Below are 21,932 nucleotides of genomic sequence, written 5' to 3'. Positions count from 1 at the left end.
GAAGTTCGCGCGAGCAAATTTATTGCCGCGGCCGATTCCACGCGGACCAAGCGTCTATGAGCTTTTATTCCGCCGCGGTATCGACAGCCTGGATCGGCGTTCTTCTCTGGTCGCGCAGGGCTTTTCGGCCGAGTCACCGTGACAATTAATCGCCGTCGTGCTTCGTTCCTCCGGTATTCGCGTTTCGAGCAAAAATATAAAGGAGATTTTCCGTGATTTTTAACGTTACTCTGCCTGGATTTTTGTTTGGCCGATGGTAATCTGTAGATTGAAAACCGTGGAAACAAAGCAAGGCAAGGACGAAGAACCGAAGCGATTTTTACTACGGAGCTTTTCGCCTTTCTAACCGAGTGTATTATCGCGTATTTTACTCGAACATACCGAGATAAACCATTCAAACGTTACCGCAAAACAAATGGATTAATTTAATGAAAACACATTGAGGATAACGTAGTTGCGCTCGGTCTGACCATAATCGGGTTAAATCTACTGTAATGTAATCAAACCGTTCTATGATTTAACCGCGGACTGGCGCCATCTAATATCGAATTTATCCACGTAAATACAATCTACAAATCCACCGTCGCTGCATTTGTGCCAAGGGAAACGATCGCGCCAAAAACGGCCACATCCGATGGAAAAAATACAGCAAGCTTCCTAAAACGTTTTCCTACGGTCCAGTTCTTGCAACGTTACGGAAGACTACGCGGATAGAAGCGAAACGGAATCGTTTCCATCGATCCCTGACGAAGATATCGATCCCCTTTGGCGGGCGGACCAAGTGGCAGCGCGAGACGGCGGAAGTTCGCGCGATGAAATTTACGGCTGCAGCCAATTCCGCGCAAATGGAAGACCATCTATGAGGTTTTATTCGGCCTGGTTATCGCTGCCACCTATCGGCAGGCATTTGTTTTTGCTTATCGGCGGGGCTACGTCAAGCCCGTGTAGGGGGAGGCCACCGTAAATATGACGGACGGATGCGACGATGGGATCTCAGCGGCGTCAGAACAAACGAGCGCCACGGACCCGAGGCCCCGAAAGTCTCGTACTCGGCTCGATCGAGAGGGATGAACGACCAAGAGACCTCCAGCGCCGACAGGGCTCCCGTTCGACTACGAATCGATATACCTGGCTGCGCGAACAAACGAAATCTAGCAGGAGAAAGAGCTGCTCGAACCAGCACTATCTTCCAGTTCTTTTCTTTCTTCGTCACCCCTTTCTCGCGTCTATGCTCCTCTTATACGCATCTCCGCTCTTCCAAGAGTTTCTCCCCTGTGTTCCTTTATTAGAGCGATTAAGGAATCTGTATTACGCGAACGACGCGCGACGGAGCCGTAGTCGTTCGATTATACCGTTTGATCAGTTGGAGCGTGATCGATCACAGGGAAAGACGGTCGTTACTTCCACCTGAGATTTCGAAACGTCAGAACGTATCAATAACAACGCGATGATCGAAAGCACTCGAGGCGAGCCTGCATTTTTCCACTCTTAATCACCGACCCTAATTGGTCAATTACGCTCATTACCGTCTCCTACGGTAGAGAGGCGAGTCGAACGATAAAATCACTTTTCTCTCTCTCTCTCTCTCTCTCTCAATCGCTATCTCTATCTCTTTCCTTCGCTCTGCTTCTCTCACCCTCTGTCTCCCTCTCGTCCGCGTGCATCAGCAGAGGAGGTGGCTCCCCACCAGAGAACCGTATCCATGGGTAATCCCTGCCTGCCGTGCCTCCCCTGAAACCGAGCTGGACGTAGTTGCAAGAGAGAAACTTATCCCTGGCAGGGAAAAATCCGCGGGTCTATAGCTCTGGTTCGACTCCGTTTCACGGTAAAGGAACCCGGCCATGGAGGCGGAGCGAGCAGAGCCATGCCCCTTCTGCCGCCTCGAGGCCTCGCCCACTTTTGAATTTCCCCTTTCTCGCATTTTCGTCCCCTCCCCGAACCATCGTTCCTGCTCTGACAACGTCTCTTTTCAAACAACGGCTGGGTCTCCCACTAACCGAGGCGCCTCCACCCGCAAAACGAAAAAGTCCGAACGCCGCAGTCGACGATGGTCAAAGTCAGTCGACACGGAGAGCTCGAGTCGAGTAGAGGCTAGTCCAGGTTAGCTGGCCGGGAGATCCATCGATCCGTCGATCCTCGGCTCACCTGTCAAACGCGTCACGCATCCTTCTTCACGCGTTTCCGTGATTATTCTTGGAAAATTGTCGTCGAGTGTGACTCGAACACCATCGGATAGCTGCATATTCGATCGCTTTATTTTCTTCGACGTCGAATCGCGTCGATGAGATTGTGTGGAATCAGTGAGAAAGACATTTCGTCGAATCACAGACATTCGCACTTTATTTCTCCTCTTGCATCGGTGACAAGATAGTCGACAAAGGTATCGGCAAGATGAGAGCATAGAAGATCGAAGAAGATTTGCTCGGAGTGATTCAGTGAAGAGATATAGATTCACAGAGGTGTTCGATCGCGGTCTAAGAATGACAGTACTAAGGATGACCTCCCCGGTGACGCCTCCATCGAGCAGTCCAGGTTCCCACGAGGCCCAGGCGCCCCAGCCGACTTCGAAACCGGTGCATCGATTGAGCTTTTCCGTCGCGGCCTTGTTAGCCGACACTAAAAAGTCGGACTCCTCCAGACAAGAAACGTCCTCCGTATCACCCAGATCGTCACCCTTGGCCTCTTGCTCCCCCGTGAGACAGGAGAACCTGCCAGTCAGTCCGAACTCCGCGTTACAAAAACATCCAGGTGACTACAGATCGAGATACCTGTCGGTGTCTCCGAGCGTCCAGGAACATAGACGGATCGCATACGGCTCCCTGGACGCGAGGACGCTAACCAGGTTTCCCGAGATCGAGGTGGACAGGGTAGAATCCCCCGGTCAACGCTCCAGAACGCTGGATTACGCGGTTCGAAGCTCCACGGACTCCGGATCCACGTCGGAAGTCGCACCAGGTTCCTCGTCTCCCAAAGTCGTCACAGTCGGTCACTCGGATTTCGGTCCTCAATCTCCTAGAAGCAGCTCTCACGAAGCCAGGTCCAGGTGTTCGGAACCGGAAGACATCGAGGAAGAGGACGAGAACAGTCTAGTCGACGTGGAGGACCTACAGCATCAGCATCAGGGAAGCAGTCCGACGCCGGTCAGACCGACTCCAGCGTATATCGGAGGATTTTCCAGTTTGGGAAGCATCTCTGGCATTCCAGCCGGGCTACATCCCGCGGTTTGGGGTGGCGGACATCAGGGTGCAGCGGCAGCAGCAGCCGCCGCCGCCGCCGCCGCTGCCACGGCGAGCTTCTTCCCCTCGCACTTCTCTCATCACGCGCCATTAAACGGTGAGTACCATCCTGAGCGTTTACCTTCTGTTTTTACCCGTTGCACTGTTTTACCAGTGTCGTTTGCCATTTGCTAAACCGACGACAACCGTGTACGGCGCGTCTTTGAACCGCTGGCCGACCGCCAATCGGCTCCGCGTTGCGTTTTTTCCTTTTCGTCGTCCGAGACAAGGCTCGATTGTAAAGTAGCAAGTGTCGCGGAGTAAAGAGAACCGAATGCGATAGTCGCTTGTTCAATGGAGCCGACGGCTTCGACATTCTTCGCTTTCCTCGGTTGTTCGCGGATAAAATTAGTCCCGGTGCAACGGAAGTCCCTCCTCGTGCCTCCGATCTGTCACCGATTCCTTTCCATCTTCTATTTTTGCGTGCACCGAAATTCTGATTGGGACAGTGTTTCGAGGGAGAGCGCCGTGTACAGGGCGTTACAAGACGGTTACACTCTGGCGATTCGGGGCAGATTTGGAAACTTTCGGTATCGTGGAACGGGCTTGATTCGTATATCATCTTAATAGTTTGAAATGAAATTATTTCGTATTTAGTTAAAATAATCGATCGTCGTTTCTCATCGGAGAAAGACGAGAAAATTTTGTGATACCGTGATTGGGTCGAATTTGGAAGTACGTACAGGCTGTTGCAAGATTCCTACGACGTGTTCTTTCATCGTGGTGGCCTGAAGTTAAAGAGCTTAAGAAAATGTTGAAAATATGGGATTGAAAGATAAGATTTATAGGTTGTGATAAAATGCCGTACGAGGTATCGGAGTAACTTTAAAAATGCTTTAGAGTATGATTCATGGACCCTGACGATATTATAGCTCCATAATAAGCGGTTGAATTAACTTGCATTCGGCTAAAAAATCAGATAGGGTATCTATCTACACATGTATACATCTACATACGTCTAATAAATTATCGATGCTATTTAACAAATACCATAAAGCTGGTACGACTCGATCGACGTTAAACCGAGTGAATTAAAATACCGAGAGTGAAAAACGTCAAAGAGAAACGGTCTAATTGATAAATTGAGACACACGATATCGTCACGAGGACGTTATTAGCGATCGAAACATCCGGCTGGAAAGAGGCAGTCACCTAAAATCACCGCAAAAGGAATGCAGTTCTCGGAACGTGCGCGCAGATGACTCGTCGCGATTGAATCATCGTTAACACTAATTATTGAGGTCGCGGCTTGATAATTGCGCGGAGCTCTCGTTAAAGAGGCAATCAAAGTTTTCTCGCTTCGTCAGAGCGCCGCCACGCAGACAGAAAAGAGGGAACAGAGGGCCGGTTCTTGTCGAGCTCGTGGAATCCGGACGACAGACAATAGGCGATTATTACAAAAAGGTGTTGCAACTGCAAATCGTCGTTGATCGAATGGAAAACTACTTTTTCCATCGTCGTTAACCTACTATTTCTCTTTTTCTTTTTTCATTTTGGGATTATCTTGAATTTCCATTAACTGGTTTCTAGAATTTTATGAAATTACAGTTTCTTAGAATTAATCGATTATCGCGCGAACAACAAAGGACGAAAGATCGCGTTCAGTTTTTGTTAGAAATAGTCTTGCAGAATTAGAAACGATATACCAAATATGGTCGTCCTTGATTGAAACATTCTATTTAGCAATTTTTCATTTTTCTTTGCTGTCTTTGCTTTCAACCTTCGAGTAAGGATGCAAACTGTTATGCAAACTGTTACAAAACGACGACCGAATACATATTCTAAATAGAACGAAGAAAGTCAAAGTCGGCACAAAAAGATAATACCTGGCCTGGTTTCTTCGATGTTTAGAAATAACGGATGGAACGTTTTAACTAACAAAGGCAGAATAAATCAACGTATTCCCGTAATATCGATATTAAAGTACGGCAATAAACATAGAAATTAGAAGTAGAAAGATACAATGTTACCTTTAGTACAGGGATTTGCTCTCTCCGTGTCAATTTATAGATCATTGTTGCGCTCAATTGTGGCGCGATTTAGGGCGGCTCGCGAGCGAAGTACAATCGACCATAATCGAGGCTCGGCAAACGAGCCTGGGGGAAGCAGCGTGATTTTGAAATATGGCCTCTTAGAGAGGGTGTTCCTCTGGATTGCGTAACCCTTCAAACTTTGCTTCACCGCTCTCTACTTTAACTACCCACCAGAAGGGGTTGAAAACAAGCGTCCCTAATTATTCTCTCCGATATCGATATCAAACAATGTATAAACCCGTATCCTGCTTTCCGTAGAAATAATTTCGAGGAAAAATACATCGTAAATAAATTAGAAGCAATTGCGCGCGGGAATTAAACCGAACAAACGTCGAGTCGTCTAAATTAATTACCCCTTCGTTAGAGAAGCTGATTCATTCGGACAGCGAAGATAAATATACTCGATTTCGAGGTACGTTCCTTAGAATTTCGATTTCTAATAAAACGTACGAGAGCACGTTTACGTTCGTTTATCGATCGAGCCGACTAATAAGAGCGCATAGAAATCGTGGCCCACGGAAGCGTTGCGCAACGCGACAAAGAACGCTCGATCGGACGAGCTGAATTTTGCCTCGTCCTTTTCCCGTCGCGATCGTCCTCTTCCCCTCTTACAGATACCCGGGTATCTCCTCGAGACCAGCTAATTATTTCAGTAATTTGCATGAAAATCTATCGAAAGGCTACACTCTTTACCACCGCGTCCGCGTTCGATTCTCAATACCGATTCACGTTCAATTCTATTTTCTTCTTCGTCAATTCCACGCTCTGTAATCGCTTCCACTACGATTGCAAATCTCACTTCGCAATCGCGAATATCCTACAAAGATTCGTTCGAAACATTTTTTACCTCGAATTGAAACAAATATAGCTATTTGTGTCGTTATTTGGATCTCATATTCTACATCCTATATCTCACATCCTGCTACCAATACTCTATCTTTCGTATCCTGTTTCGAAAACAACCTATATAAAAGTAGGATTGCTCGAGCCATCTAAGGACCAACGTTTTAATCAGACTTGGAATGGTCGAATTACAGGATATCGTTAATCCTTAAACGATATAATATACCTATAATTATACAGGGTGGTTGGTAACTGGTGGTACAAGCGGAAAGGGGGTGATTCTACGCGAAAAAAGAAGTCGAAAACATAGAATAAAAAATTTTAAAAAATTTTTTTTTTAATTTTTCCATCGAGACAACGATCTACAGTGAGATCCGTTATAACGTACCGCACGCGTATCGAGCGAAAGTCCAAAGTCGATTTTCTCGAAAACAAAGCCTCGAACGAAAAATTTTTATTCTATATTTTCGACTTCTTTTCTCGCGTAGAATCACTCCTTTTCCGCTTGTACCACCAGTTACCAAGCACACTGTATATTGTAATATAACTTAATTAAAAATAATGCAATAACGTAATAACGAAAGAACGAGAAACTATCGTATACCGTAGGTGTAGCAATAGGATTGGGGAAGTTAAAAGGCAAATTATCACGAGTGAAAGGATCGGTCGTTAAAAATTGTTGAAATACGGAAAGAAGGAATTTGAATATCGTACGATATGCCAATTTCCGTGATCGATCGACGGAATGGAATCGCATCGAGATTTCAAGAGAATCCACCACACCGAATCGTTACGCAACGGTCGACAAAGGATACTCAAGTACGAAACCTTCCCCGTTCTAGATCGTTTCGCGGAATCCTCGGCGTATCTCCGCGAGATCAGCTAATTATTTCGAATGCGCATCCTCGATCGACTGGATTAAAATCGGTTTTCGAGGTTCTCGGGATTTCTGCACGGGTTTTCGGCCGGAAACCGACGGATCCTCGAATACAGAGACTAATTGGGACCCTTGGAGAGTCGTAGCGAGAGAGAGAGAGAGAGAGAGAGAGAGGCAGAAAGAAAGGCGAAGTGGGTGGCGAAGGGAGAGGATCGGCGCACAAAGGACGAGTCCTCCTCGTCAGAGTGGTTGTCTTGGAATCGCAAAAGCCTCGTTCGCGAATACCGAAGCGGGAAGGACGCGGTTCCGCGCGGAGCAGGGGAAGGAAGGGGAGGTGGAGTCTCGGTCTCTCCGTGGAAAATTTGAAATTCAGAAGCGACGAGAGCAGAACGACGAGAACGATCTTCCTGCCCTTTTGTCTCGTCTCGAGAGATCGCTCGTTTCCAGAGCCGTTCACCTCCGCTCTACAAATCTGTCAATTGTCTCGAGACAAATCTCGGGGAATATAACCGATATGTTTCGACACGAGCCATCCTCCTCTCTCTCCGTTCCTCCTCCAGTCTCTGATAAGATGTTCCGTTGTTTCGTCGCGTTCGATTGTCGTCGACTTGTTGTACCGGTTGCGACAACTGTTGCTTGATTCCGCGACATCGTCGGAGATTTTCGACGGTGATTCCGATGGATTTTCGACCATTGTTTAGGATTCTATACGGTTTGTATACCCGTACGCTGAGACCATTAAAAATTAATCGAGTACTATATATAGACTACCGTTTAATCCATCTACTAGTCCTCGTAGCGTAGTCTCGATCGTACAGGATCTGGTTCGACCACCGTCCCAGTCCATCAAATAATCGATCAGTAAGCAAAACCACCCAAACCGCCAGACAAGTTTAACAAATGCCGAGTATCGTCGAAACGCGCGAATTTCCGCGCAAAACGCGGTGTACGGCTAAGTGTGCCGGAACATTAACATCGTAATTGTCCGGAGGTGATGTAATCGAGAGGTGTAACCTCGCGTAGAGCGACTCCGGGCGAATTATTCGGGCAAACGGTCGATTATCGGTGTACACCTTTCTCCGTGGGACGATATATCGACGCTAATGAATACAAGCGATAGCGTTAAAGGAGCGATTCGCGGCCGGAATCTTGCGGTCGGCCGGCAAAAAGGTAATGAGGCCAGTTTGCGGCGCCGTTCCGACGGGAAAATTATGAATTGACCCCTAAAAAGTCGCGTTCGCTTTCCTGCCGTGCTCCCCGGATGGATGCAGAACCGGTGGCAAAAACAGGACGTTGCGGTCGGCCGGGGTTCGACTCGGTTCGTTCTAACCCGCGAAACACGTTCCCCACGCTCGTTGCCTTCCTTCTCTCTTCTACTCGGGCTGTGCTTCGGGAGTGACGATGAATGACGACGACGATGGATGATCCTCGAGCGGAACACGCTTTCGGTTGCAGAGAACGGAGAACCGGCCAAGATCAAGTGCAACCTGAGGAAACACAAGCCGAACCGGAAGCCGAGGACGCCTTTCACCACGCAACAATTGCTCGCGCTCGAGAAGAAGTTCACCGAAAGGCAATACCTCAGTGTCGCCGAGAGGGCCGAGTTCTCCTCCTCTCTTCATCTCACCGAAACCCAGGTGACATTCTTTCCATGCTTTTATTTCTTCTTACGTCTGTATCGTATCTTTTGCTTTCCTCTTTTGAAATCGGCGATTACCGCAGACCTACGGTTTCCAAATCTTTATCTCTTTGAAAGAATCGACCAAAGTTTGCCAGACAGCGTTTAACTAGAGATTACTTTTTATTATTTTATCGACGTTGATCGGAGTATCGTATCGGCGAAGTAAATATATTTTACGTAGTACCTGTTACTCCCTGCTGATTAACATTTAGTAATTCTTCCATTATATTTATCTCGTTCAGATTCGAAGCTTCTTCCATTTTGATATTAACGATTCGCAGAATAATAATTTTTGTACTCGCCACATTTTCTACATTCATAACGAAACCATCTGTTATAGTTTTCCTGATTATCTTGTCTTTAGATACTCTAACGATTCTATTCTCTCGACGCAATAAATCCATCGTCTTTCGCGCGTCTGTACCGAAAACTGCAGCTCTCTTCCAACGTTCGTTCTCGACAACGGCATTCTCGCATCGCTTCGCGAACGCAATCCCCTGACTCAGCGTGAGCATTCGCCCTCGCTGTATTCGTGACATCTTACGAGACATACGTAACGTGTTAACACAGGGATCGACTCGAAACTCGGCTCCCCTTTTTCCACATCGACCGGTTCACGAATCAAGAGCGCAGTTTTGAACCGATCTTGGACCGATGTTACCAGATGCAGGGTAATTAGCGCGCGATATTTTCGACGCTGGCGAATAACGCGGAGATTTTATTAATAGACTACAAATTACTCGAAACGCGCGATGACCGACCAATTATCCCAGACCGTGGTCTCGCTTTCCACTGTGCCCAAGAGTAGTTTCGCCAGTGCGTTTGTCAACGAGGCAATTCGTCTACTACACTCTATACTTGTTACGGAGACCTACAGCCTCCCGACAAATTTCTTCCGTCTTTGCCGTAGGCTCGTTTAACATCGATACCTTTTCTTTCTTCTCTCGAATTCGATCGAACGCTGTGTAAGTAATATCGATCTGTAACATCCAAATTTCGTTTCTTTCTTCCGCGAACAAAACGATTTTTAATTAGAAGTTGCGCGTATTAACGATTCTCTCGTACTTTTCACGAATTTAAGAAATTTTCGAATAATACGAAACGCGACTCATTTGAAAATAATCGTAATCGTAGCGCGATCGAGTAATTGTCAAAATTTTAAGCATCGTGCGTTTATCGACGATCCAGTAATCGTCAAATCTATCATCTATGTGTAGTACAGTAAATATACGCTTGGGAAGCGACCCGCTTTCATCGTCGTCGCTTATTTACCACGGTAACTACATCGCTGCGTCTTAACTCGCTCTTTTTGCTTAACCATCCCGAGATCGTCCGACCAATCGCTCCGAAACCGCAACGAAAACCGCTGGACAAAATCGTCGAGCCGTTAGGGCTCGGTATAAAGCAGTCACCGAGTAACAAACGCGAACCGGTTCATTGTTGCAGGTGAAGATCTGGTTCCAAAATCGTCGCGCGAAGGCGAAGCGTATGCAGGAAGCGGAGATCGAGAAATTGCGGATGTGTGCGGTCAGGCAGCAGCACACGACGCTGTACGGCTCTCATCCGGGACTCTTGGCCCCGGCTAGTCTGTATCCCGTCGGAATGCTGTCTCATCCCGGTTTAACGCCTCATCATCCGATCTCTCAGCACTCGTCCAGAGAATGAAAGCGACAGGAGGAGCCAGAGACTCGCCACGATCGGTAGTGAACCGACCTGTCCTCGATCCAACGATCGATTCTTCTGCGAAACTGTTTCTGGATCCGTTTGGAACGGAAGGAAGAACGAAGAAAGAACGATTCGAAGGAAGAACGTAGGATCTGTGAGTTTTGAGATGTCAGAGGAAAAACGAGAGAAACGGACGAAACTATCGTGAAATAAAATTCACAGAGCATCGAAGAACGGAAGAGAATGATCAACGAGAAGTCAGTCGAACGGATGTCGGCCGGACTCGTGCAAGACGAATCCACGTGTTTCGATGAGAAAGTGATTCGGAGCGTAGAGAAGTGCTCGATCGCGAGTTAGAAGCATCGACAAGAAGACAATACCTTCGAAGTGAAATACCTTTATGAGAAGTCTAACCAAAGCGGAACGCGTTTCGAGAAGAGAAACACGATTCTGGATGAATTTGTGGACTCTCTCTTCGCGATCGAATCGTTCAAGTAATGAACTTGTCTAGTGAAAGACGACAGAGAGAGAGAGAGAGAGAGAGAGAGAGAAAGAGAGAGACCCAAAGAACAAAACGTCACTTCTATGGGGAGCCATAGTGTATCGTGAATTTGTGCCAATATCAGACATGCTCCCGTGTCTTGTACATAGAGTGTAAATAATCGTTCTCCGGTTGAAAGTTTACGTAGCCTTGTAAATAGGATGTTCGCAAGATGAACGATAGTTCTAACCTGCAAGGATCGGTGGATCAAAGCCGCCGAGGCCTGTTTTCCAATTTTGTATAAATGTAAAACCGTCGCCAAGAGAGTAGCAGAGTTTATTTAATAAAACACACAGTATAGAATTAACGCCTGTTGTTCCTAACTTAATTCCTAACCGGTATATCGTCGTCAATCTTTCTTAAGCGAAAAATATCAAGTCCTACGCTTCGACTTTTATAGAACGGTCTAAATTTCGCTCTTCTTCGTTTCACGAATAAATTAACATCGATCGTTGCCTCTAATTGAATTTCAACGGACGAAAAAGCCTATGCTTCGTGCATATCCATACGTACAACGTCGTTAAATCGATAAAAATGAGAGAATCATGGGCGGATCGCTAATTACAAAAGTCGATGCGACTTTTCAGATAATCGTTCCTATGCATGCCGACGACGATTAGAAAGTAGAAATAAATTGCCGCTGCCAATTAAACGATCTGATGATCTCTGCGACCCGATGATCGATAAATCGAACGAGTTTATTTGGCGGCCGATAGACCATAATCCGCTTTAACGTTCGGATAACGTTCGATTTATGGTCGCATAAATGACAACGGGCTTTTAGAAGCCCGTACGTTCGCGCATAAACCGCCGATCGGTTTTACGGATGCGGAGAGATCGATGTTAGACGGAACGAAGAAATGCCACGAGATCGGAATAGAGGAACGCATGGGAACCGTGCCTGGCTCGGTTAGATTACCGGTCGTTTTTCCACATTTTTCTACGAATTACAGCAGAAAATATCGGGCTGATCGATTTACCGTCGTCCGATCGGTCGAACTCGATTCGTTGTTCGTTACCGGACGCTTTGCGGCGAATTAAAGCTATTCAACCGACAGGAAACTTGTTTAAGCGACGATGAGGCAATCAAAGGAGAAGCTCGAGCAACTTTCTTCGACCTCCTCTAACAAGTTCGGCAATCATCGGCTACTAATCAACTACAATCCTCCCAATTCACACGCAGTCCCCTCTCCTCGGCTCTATAGGCAACGGCGTGAGTCATATTTCACGAAATCACCGTGTATCGTCTTCGATGTCTTCGAATCTTGCCGAAGAAAGATGTTTCTGTTGATTCGATCGTTTATCTAAACCTTCGTCGGATACGGTATTCCTTTTTTATACGATCTCGAATTAATAAAGATTTTTTGTCGAGAATTACGACCTTCTGCGGACGCGGCGAAGAACGTCTTGGAGATTTACTAACTGGACCTTAGACAAAAATTCGAAACGGTCGCTCGGTCTTCACCAGATCGTTTTATTATACATTCTGATAAAAAGTGTCACATCTATCTCCTCAACTTCACATTCGGTGGATACTTTTTGATCGTATCCATATCTTTAGCATTTACCATACTAATCAGCAAAAGCATATGATTCTAAACGGCTTTTAAATACCTGTTCCGAAGATTTCCATCTGGTGCTGCTTGGTCCATTCGTTACAAAAACCTTTTACAAATTTCTACAAATTTCTTCATTAAGAAGATGCTACTTGGTCGTATCTTCCGCATTTATTACATCAACAAGAGCACCAATTACCGACGACCTTTAACTGTACCTTCCACCTTGGTCTCCCACCTTTCTCTCCTTATCGACAGAAATCTTTCTCCGAATTTCATCTTTAAGAAACTTGCCATCACTGCGTCACATGCTTCTTATCCAGCCTATCGCGAGAAGAACGTACGCGTCTCGCGTCTCTCCGTCTCATCGACAAAAATATTCTCCAAATTTCCACGAGCTTCGTCCTTTCCGGTGAAATTGCTCTTGCGATACGCCCACGCGGACACAGAGGTCGTAAAGTAGAAACTTAAAAGAAGCTCACGACCGGGAGCAGCGGTCCGGACACGGGGTACGTTCCACGGGCACGAAGTTCCGATGGCAATCTTCGTGGGGTGAACACGTCTCCCTTTACCCCGTCGTTCCCTCTTCTTTCCACGGTGTCCAACTGGTGGCACTCTCGCGTCCCGGCGATTACGTCGCGACGATTACGCGGTAGCCGAGAATGGCGTCTCTGTGCGTACATGTCGCGGGAATAAATTAGCCGTGGCAATTAGTTTCGGAATCGACCCGCCCCGGGCGGCCGGCGCCACCATCTTGATTGCACCCGTGGAGAACCTTTAAAGACAGTAGCCAGCACTGTTTGCCGAAAGGCTCGAGAGCGTCGTTCGCGCGGCCTAATTAGCGATGCCCACCGAGATATCGCCGACGTACGCTAATAATACCGAGCATAAATATTCCGAATTTTTTCGTCTGGTGGCCCGTCCGCTCCTCCATCCTCTACCGCCACCCCTTCCTCCTCTTCCTTTTTCTCTTCTTCGTATTCTCTCCTCTTTCTACGATCTTTTCTACGGTCCTCCTATCCTTCGGTTTGGTGTTCGCTAATTTCTTATTGTCGCTGTCTTATCAGTTAGACGATAAGTCTTTCCACTTTTTTTTTCTTTTTTTTTCTTTTTTAAGTGGATGACCTTTCTTCGGTGCACTGAAAATCGACAGGCTGAAAATCGTGGTATTGCGAAGCAAGATTTCGAGAATACGAGTTTAGTCACGTATTTCGGTTCTTTCGAGCATCGTTGCTTCGATCTAACGATTTGAAAAAACACAATGTACCTCGAACGACGATAAACGTACGATTCAGCGTGATGAAAAGTAATATCGAACAGACTTACACGGTTGTAATTTTCTGGCCAAGTAGATGTGGTTCGTTTTGTGTTTGTGTGGTAGCCGAAGTTTATTTGGAACTTGCTCCTTGGATTTTCTTCGTGTACGAACAAGTATGGAAAGCGAAAGTGGAGATGTGGGCTTGTTCCGTGTAGATATCGCGTGGGTTTCGTCGACTAGTTAGCGCCAGTTTAAAAACATACTAATTGCTCGTCCGGTTGTTAGTTCGATCTCTCCGTTCCTTTCTCGACCAGCATCCTTCGTCATAAGCTGTTTTCGACCGTCAGTTTCCTTGGTGTAATTTCCCTTTTAGCGACGCCCCAATGGGAAATCTTCACCCTTATCCATAGGATGTTGAACGCGTGCTTTCGCCTTTAATCGAATAATTAAACACTTCCGTCGATTCTTCGAAGTTGAACGAATCTAACTTAGATAAATTGTATTAACTCCGACGAATATCAGGCTTGTTCTACGACCATTTTATCAGTGTACAAGAATCTAGAAAACGAAATTGGCTGTCGTCAAAGAACAGAAACGATCTAAAGCAAAGTAAATCAGGTTAATTAGATCGAAAGGATGTCAAGCAACTTAACTTGTATCAAGATAATTTATAACTTAATTTGAAGTCACGAATCAATTTAGAGTCGTAGAAATTTGGAGAGATTTCAAACCAACTAATAAGTCCGCGCTGTCGAAGAACTGTCTTTCGACGGAAACTTAAGATGCGACTTAATCAATCCGAACAGAGGCTGAAAATGTTGGAAAATCCCACTTCAATTCAAGTTCTATGAAAATCGACCACAGGACGATACACAACGAGTTAAACTCTGCGAAAGGGGTTTCAAGTTGTTTGAAATCAAGTTTCTAGAATCGAAACGACCGAACTAGCCCGAACGAAACTCAAAGCATTGAAAAATGCCAAACTCTGAACTCGAGTCGCTCTAGCGAAGTTAAGATCGAGCGTAGAAACTCGAAATGATTTTTCGGATTACTAAATAACAAACTCACAGTGTTCGAGAGGTTTCAAATTCCTCGAGCTCGACTTGCTCCAATCTGAATAAGATCGAAAACGCTGAGAAATTTCAAAACCTCGCGTTTGCCACCTCCTACAAATCAGGAATCGTCCGCTGCACGAAGGAGAAACACGCGTGTCCGTTGGTATCGCCGCGTCGTTATCGGAACTGCTCCGCTTCCAGCGACTCGACTCCCGCTTTCCGCTCGGTACGCTTGAATTTTAATCGCGTAATTAGTCGCCGGTCACCAGGCGACCGTTCGCCTCTTCGCCGGTTCTTTTGCTCACTGTTTCATGTACAGAGATAACATCGGTCAGATAATATCGCCTAAGCTACCGGTCCGCTTGTTAGACCTAACTGTGCGACTCCGTAATCCGTTCACGTTAATGCCGCGTTATCTCGACTGCCGTGAATGGACGAGCCAGAGAAAAATCGACCTACCTACGCGTCCGATCGATAAGCAAATAGTTAGAGGGAATTTCGTCCGTTTCTGTCGTTACAGGTGCGCGTGATCTTCTCGACTAATTAGCCAATCTCTCGTTCCTGATGCCGCGAGAAGAACCCTTTCTGACTGTCACGCTCTGCGCGATGATCGACGATCGTCTCTCGCTCGTTCGCGCTTAGATCAAAGGATGCTTCGTGTGGGACACGCGTTGGTAATTTTGCAGGTTGCGACGCAGATTTAACGGTAAGGTCTGATGATTCTCAATTTTCCGTGAGCCTTCGTGCAACGAACAGAGCGTTCGGAATTTTTATTGATAAGGAGATATCGAGATATGGGTATTTTTGACTAAGAAAATCATTTTTAGTTGCGGTGATTTGTATCGCAATTGGTGGTAAGAATTAGTGGAAAGAGCAACGTTAATAATCGGTTTTATATACTTTTCTCCAGAAGGGCAAACGACAAGAAGGAGGCACAGCAAGGAGGCTAAAGACCAAAGTTGCGATAGTTTTTAGTCATTAGTTGATAATTTATAGTTCCTAGTGCTTAGTTTTTAGAGGTAGAATAAGCAAGGTAGTGCAATAGAATAGAGTGGAAAAGAGGGGAGGTAGACATATAGCAAAAGAATTAGATGTAAGAGATGTAAAACCGAAAAGCCGAAAGGCACGGACTAAACAATAATAAATAAATATACTATTCTCCTTTGCTATGTAGCATTAACTTTTTAGCAAGTTAGATCGCGTTGAATGATGCTGTAGTTATGTTTTAAATTATTTAAACTCCTTGATAAACCTCAATGTCGTCTTTCTGATATTATATGGAATGGTCCGAAGCGAGAACGCTGTCAGCAAACTGCACAGATTCGTGTGTATTACGATACTCTTATTGTTTTCTAGTTTCTAAAGTGTCACCGTAAATTTTCTCGTAAATGCTATTACGTACAAGGTATATGATATTGCATGTGATAGCAATTTCGTATTAAAGCAACGAAGAAAGTATATCGTTCGTGTATACTTGCTCGGTAAATAGGAATTTTATTTTATTTTATTATCTCATTTCGCATATACGTGGAAGAATTTTAAGCTCGGAATCAATTTTTAGACCTTAAAATTTGTCGATTCCTGTCCCTGTTCGTTCGACGTGGTTCAAGGAGTCTCATCGAACAAGATTATTTTCGTAACGAGATAAGGAACAGCCAGAGATCTCGAAGCTGGTCAGTTCGTTGGCCTCGAGGAGCGTTATCCGGCAGCCATCTCTGCTGGAAAATCATCGTTCGGATGTTTTATCGGTACGCAGCATCAATGCCTCGGTTTTCCACGGACTTAATAAACGATGCAAGCTGGCCGCCACAAAATTTATTGTAATACAGGTCACGGCGGACCCGAGATTCCAAGAATTCGACGACGTCGCACGATAAGTCTAGCTCGAACGCGAGATGCCCCATCGCGATTCGAGTAATCACGTAATTACGCCACTAGGATTCGAGGAACTTTCACGTTAATAGATTGACCCTGTTACGATCCTTAAATTTCCCAATTTCAATGAAACACGATTTTCGTTTCGACAATGTTTTAAATGTTTTAAAAGTAAAAATATTTTTAACGCGAGCTCCTTTTTGTATTTTATGAATGATTGGCTTATTCGAGTTCAAATTCGAAAAATTTGAACGATTCTTTTTTTCCTTAGACGACTCTCCGTTCGAGCACGATGCCGACAGATTAAAAAAGTCAAGATCGCCTCGGATCCAGCTTGATTCAATTATTTATTTCTCTACGGTTACTTAGTTTGCATTTGGTATATGCTTTCAGTGTTGAAAGAGTTTGGGGAAATTGCTGCGATTAATCGAACGCACGACGTTCCCTTTAATCGAAGATGGACGAAAATTCTAACTCGTTTTCTGCTTTCCAGCTCGAAGAAGCATAAGTAGAGCAGACTACGTTACGCCGTATCCAATTTCCGCTTTACACGACGAAACACGTAAGTATTCTATCTCGAATTTCATTCGATCTTTCTTGAACAATCCTCAAGAAAGTTCCAAAGGAACGAGATTAAAAATTGGAAAATACCAACGTGTTATAGATGGAACGATTCGTTGCTACAAACTCATTCATATTCGTCCGAGTTTCTTGGAAATGGAACAATGCCGGCAGCTCGGCGAGCGCACGCAGAGCAAATAAAACACCGTCTGTCGTCGAATTAAAGGCGCCTGCCCCGGGGAGCAAGGCTTAATGACCGATTAAAGGCGGCGTTATGCAACGAAATTAATTATCTGCCGATAAATTTCGGACTCCGTGAGAGGATGTATTAATGATCGCGATAAAGCGCGTGGCAGAAAACACGCGAGGATACAGATTGCAGATTATTTCGGCGATATACTCTCCGTGTACGTGTACGTGTACGTGTACACGTGGAATCTCTGATGAATCCGTTCATGGGATAACCGTCCCGATTTTTAAACCGATTCCATCGCTTAATCGCAGCTCTGACAGGCTGTATTCGCAATGCGTCGCGTCGCGTCGCTGTGAAAATGCGACCATATATTCTGAGTGCCAAGAATCGTTTCTTTACACGTTTGAACAGTCCGTTCATTGACGATTTTTGGCTGAATCGAATAACATTGCGCGAATAAAATAATTCTTGTAGCATGTCGATCGTTATTCAGGAACTCCACGTATTTCGCGGACGATTAATCGGAAATTTTCCCACAATAGAAGTAACGATGATTTTACAAAACTAAATTACAAAAATGATTTTCATCGTAGATAAGGCATTTTGTTATTCGGAATTTTTAATAGCAAAAATATTTTTAATAGCGGTTCTTCGATTCCTTAAATTTCAAAGTTTCTCGATGTCCTTCCCTTTCTGGCGGATCTAAACGGACGTTCGTATATTTCGCAGAATTGTATATCAATTTGTCAGCGCAGTGCGTATAACGTCAGAATCGAGAAAGCAAATAATCTCGATGCAATATGACGTCGCGGTGATCGCGCTGCTTTCCACGCTATCTCATCTAGTCTAAACAGAAATCGGGAAAAAAGGAAAGAGGAAATAAAGATAAAAGCAGCGCTACGTTTCTCTATGAATAACTCGCGAAAACCAGTGCCCTTTAGCCGACCTATCGACCGGAATAAGAATAAGCAAAAGAGCGCACGATCGTCGTTTAAAAACAGGAACATTTAGTTGCAATTTAATTAAGAGTTACCGAGAAAATAAGAAAAGTCGGATAACCGAACAGGACTGGTTTCACAACGTCGTCTCGTCGAAACGACGGCTTCTACGGCCGATTACGTAACGCTCGTCCAATTGTAGATCTCTGAATAATTAGCCGCGATCATCGGTCCGAGTAGAAAGCTGATTTTCCCCTTCGTCGTTGATCGTTAGAGTCGTATTCGCCAGAGACTCTCTTGCGGATTGCACGAATTGGCCTGCTAATTATTATCAATTAACGACGGGCACGGCAGAGAGATTGACGCTAAGAAAGCGCGAATGGCGACGAGGTCAGGAGCAAAAAGTTAATCGATATTTTGATCGGTTGTCGACAGTCGACGTTCGACGAAAGTTGTAGAGAAGGAGCCTCGAGAAGAGAAAAAAGAAGAAAAGGGAAGAGAAAAAGGATATGGAAAGGAGGGCGAAAACGAGATATAAAGAGCAGAAGGAATTCCTTTCGGCAAGTGGATATTGCTAATTCGTTATGTAACACGTGTTTTTCTGTCACTTATGACAGTCGCCGATAGCGATATCAATTCCAGCACATTTGCCGGCTCGCTCGCTAATTATCCGCTTACGTTAATTATGGTATAAGCAATTTCGCCGAACGATTGCGAAGCGTTCGTGGAAACGCGCGCTCCTATTTAGCTGACGAACGCTTAAAACGAAGCGACCGAAGTCGAAGTCTTCTTCTTTGCCATGTGGAAGATTCGCTCAGGGAGTCGAGTCTGAATTTGTACGAAAATTTATTCGCGAAACGTTCGTCCGGCTCGTAACGACGCAACGGGGCCGTCTTCCTTTTAATCGACGCTTAATGGATGCAAATTTCATTCAGACGCGAAAGTTAGTCGCTCGCGGAGCAAAGCGAGCGAAGAATCGACGATCGACGATCGGTCCATCCAAAGGGGGGAGCTGCTCCGAGGGAATCCGGCGCCATTAAAGCAAATTTCCGTAATACTTTTCCAGTGAAAGTGATTCGAACGGAATCGTCCCTCGGCGTTCGATGCCGCCACGATCATCGTTGAATTTAATTATCACGACGGTTCGTGCGAACGTTCGTCCAGTTGGCTGGAAAGTTCGCTAGAATCGTCGACGGAACAGAACTGTCCCCTTAAACCCTACCATCTTCTCCTTTCGTTGTCTCTCTTTCCTTTAAGAGATTAAATCTCGGAAGATGCTTGCGCGTGATTGATTGGAGATAAATTATTACGTTTACGTTTAAACGTAACGATGTAAGATCGATTTACTTCGTGCACCTGCTTCCCCCTTTCACCTTTAACAAAAAAATTCGCAAATTATTCTTACGCGCTCGATCTACTAAAAATGCGCTACAAAGGATGCACACCAGACATTAATGCGTGGTCCCTAAAAAGATCGAAATCTGTCGAGGGGGGCAAAAAGCAGGAGCGTCTTTGGAAAAGACACGCGACGACGCAATTAGCGCGCGGGCGATCGGCATCTTGGCCGGGGAACGAGTATAATTCACGGTCGAAAATCGCAGATTACCGAGGCGAAATCGCGAGGCCTTTCGCGAGAGACATCGTGGCGAGCGACGCGAGTCATTTATCAGCCGCGAACGATTCAATCGCGGGCCCTGAATTAACGTTAACTTCAACACGGCATCCGAATCGATCTCCGTGTTAATTAATATTCCTCGCGAGCGGCGAGCGGTGTCGAAGAAAAAGAGAAAATCGAAACGACGGAGAGCGGAGGGAACGGTTGTGAGAAAGAGGCAAGCTACGTAGAAAGAAACGAGAGGATGTTAGTTAATCCTAAACCGGTTATAAACGCGTTTGGTCATCGTGATATCGTTGACTTACTAATTGCGTGGATAAAAGACAAATATATTTCTTGGAGAAAGACAGAAGGAGCACGATCGACTTAGGGGTTAATCGTCGAGCCGCAACTATCGCGAAAATCGTTTTCGCATGGAAAGGAATCGGTCAGAGGTCCTATCCTACGGAATCTAATTACCCTATGTAAATAGGTTTCAGTTGTTTGGTCTGCGTTCGATTAACACTGACTTTTGTTCGTGCGCCATTGTGAAACATACCGGAAACGAGGATATCGGTAGTAGTATCGAGTTACATGCGCGTAAAAGAGTTTAAATCGTTGCACAGAAAGAAAGTAAAAAGCTTCAGGAGATTTCTGGATTCGGCGATCTTTTCCCTGGTCAAATGTTTCGACGTATCCAAGCAACGACTATTGTAATTTTATAACGATATTAGTAACGATACTAGATGGTAATAGAAGCTCTTCTTTTCGTTCATCGAGATAATTATCGCCCATCAATTTCACGAACGATTGTAATTTACGTTAGAGTGGTCCATCTCGCTCGTAGTGGCAAGCGAAAGATGTCTCGTCAGTTAGAATATTATTTCTCACTTTCTGCGGTTATTTATAGAAATATTACGTCGAGATTCTTACGTACGTTAGAAGGAATCGTGCAAACTCACGAGGATGGTGTTTGATTTTCAAACATCTTTAAAAACATGGTTCGTCTCTCGTGGACTTGCGCTAAAGCAAAGATGTTCTGCTTCTGCTCTAGATCGTTCATACGATTAAAAACAATAAATACACGTTAGACGCAATTTTAAAAATTCGTGGTTCAATTAATATATCTCTTAAAAACGATGTACATTTTGATAGGCGACACCTTGTATCTCTAACGGACACTGTAAGTAAAAGATACTTAAGCGGAACAATGGTATTTCCGGAGAGAACGTTTATCGCTGGTCGATTTTGATACCCACGACTGGTAGAAATTGTGAGACGATGTTCGATCTTCGTTAAGCTAGCCAGCCGATCGTCCAATGAATCCGTCGATATAACGTGCCGAGGGAACTTTCTATCGGACCATTTACGCGACGTAACATCGTGCCGTAATTTCGCGCAATTTATTCGATGGTAAGGACGCTCGGTGAATTGTTACTCATGCACCGCCTAAGTGTGCGCAAAGTGGTAGCTCGTGTAGTTGGGCCGTAGGTGGCCGATACGAAAGCACGCTCGTATCGTAAAGCACACGACATTATTGTTTCTCAGCTCGAAGGCTGGCGCTGATCACCCTTGCGAGATGGCAGATTTCTTCTCAGACCCTTCGGCAGAGAACGGTGCAAGATCGTTAAGAGAGGGAGAAATAGAAACTGTTGCGTTGGAAGAAATCTAGATTTCCTTTATTGCGTAAGATCACATAGATCCTTGCGATGGAGATGTATTTACGATGTGCGCGCGTTAAAGAATCTCTTCGATAATAGAATCGCAGGATTTCGTTGATAGGCGATATGTCAAACTATTGGAAAGTTGTTACCTTTTGTGGAGAGGAACGTTCACGATCATTTGAAACGCAGCGATAGATATAAAATATATTATGTTCGTCTGTAGGGCCGCTAGAAAATAAAGCTAAAGTTATACGTATATCGTTCGTGATTTTTATTCCTCGATAATAACGGAATAAATTAGAGCAATAAAAGCAGGATTAGCT

General features: G+C 45.2%; 1 protein-coding gene across 1 annotated transcript; it reads left to right on the top strand.

Annotated features, from left to right (window-relative positions):
* Positions 1-1,663: 1,663 nt before the first annotated feature.
* LOC117210886 (muscle segmentation homeobox-like) lies at positions 1,664-11,222 on the top strand. Its single transcript, XM_033454301.1, has 3 exons — positions 1,664-3,333; positions 8,484-8,665; positions 10,156-11,222. The coding sequence occupies exons 1-3, from the start codon at positions 2,481-2,483 to the stop codon at positions 10,372-10,374; spliced, it is 1,254 nt and encodes a 417-aa protein (XP_033310192.1). The 5' UTR covers positions 1,664-2,480; the 3' UTR covers positions 10,375-11,222.
* Positions 11,223-21,932: the final 10,710 nt, after the last annotated feature.

This window comes from Bombus bifarius, unplaced genomic scaffold, assembly GCF_011952205.1.
Source record: "Bombus bifarius isolate JDL3187 unplaced genomic scaffold, Bbif_JDL3187 scf7180000008213, whole genome shotgun sequence".
Lineage (NCBI taxonomy): Eukaryota > Metazoa > Arthropoda > Insecta > Hymenoptera > Apidae > Bombus > Bombus bifarius.
Note: the sequence above shows the minus strand (reverse complement) of the source record. Positions and strands in the feature narration are given on the sequence as shown.

Bases quoted from the DNA above. Each gene is read 5' to 3' on its own strand.
- LOC117210886 (XM_033454301.1), top strand. From the start codon at position 2,481: ATGACAGTACTAAGGATGACCTCCCCGGTGACGCCTCCATCGAGCAGT. The intron at 3,334-8,483 runs GTGAGTACCATC...TTTCGGTTGCAG, and splicing joins TCATCACGCGCCATTAAACG to AGAACGGAGAACCGGCCAAG. The intron at 8,666-10,155 runs GTGACATTCTTT...TCATTGTTGCAG, and splicing joins TTCATCTCACCGAAACCCAG to GTGAAGATCTGGTTCCAAAA.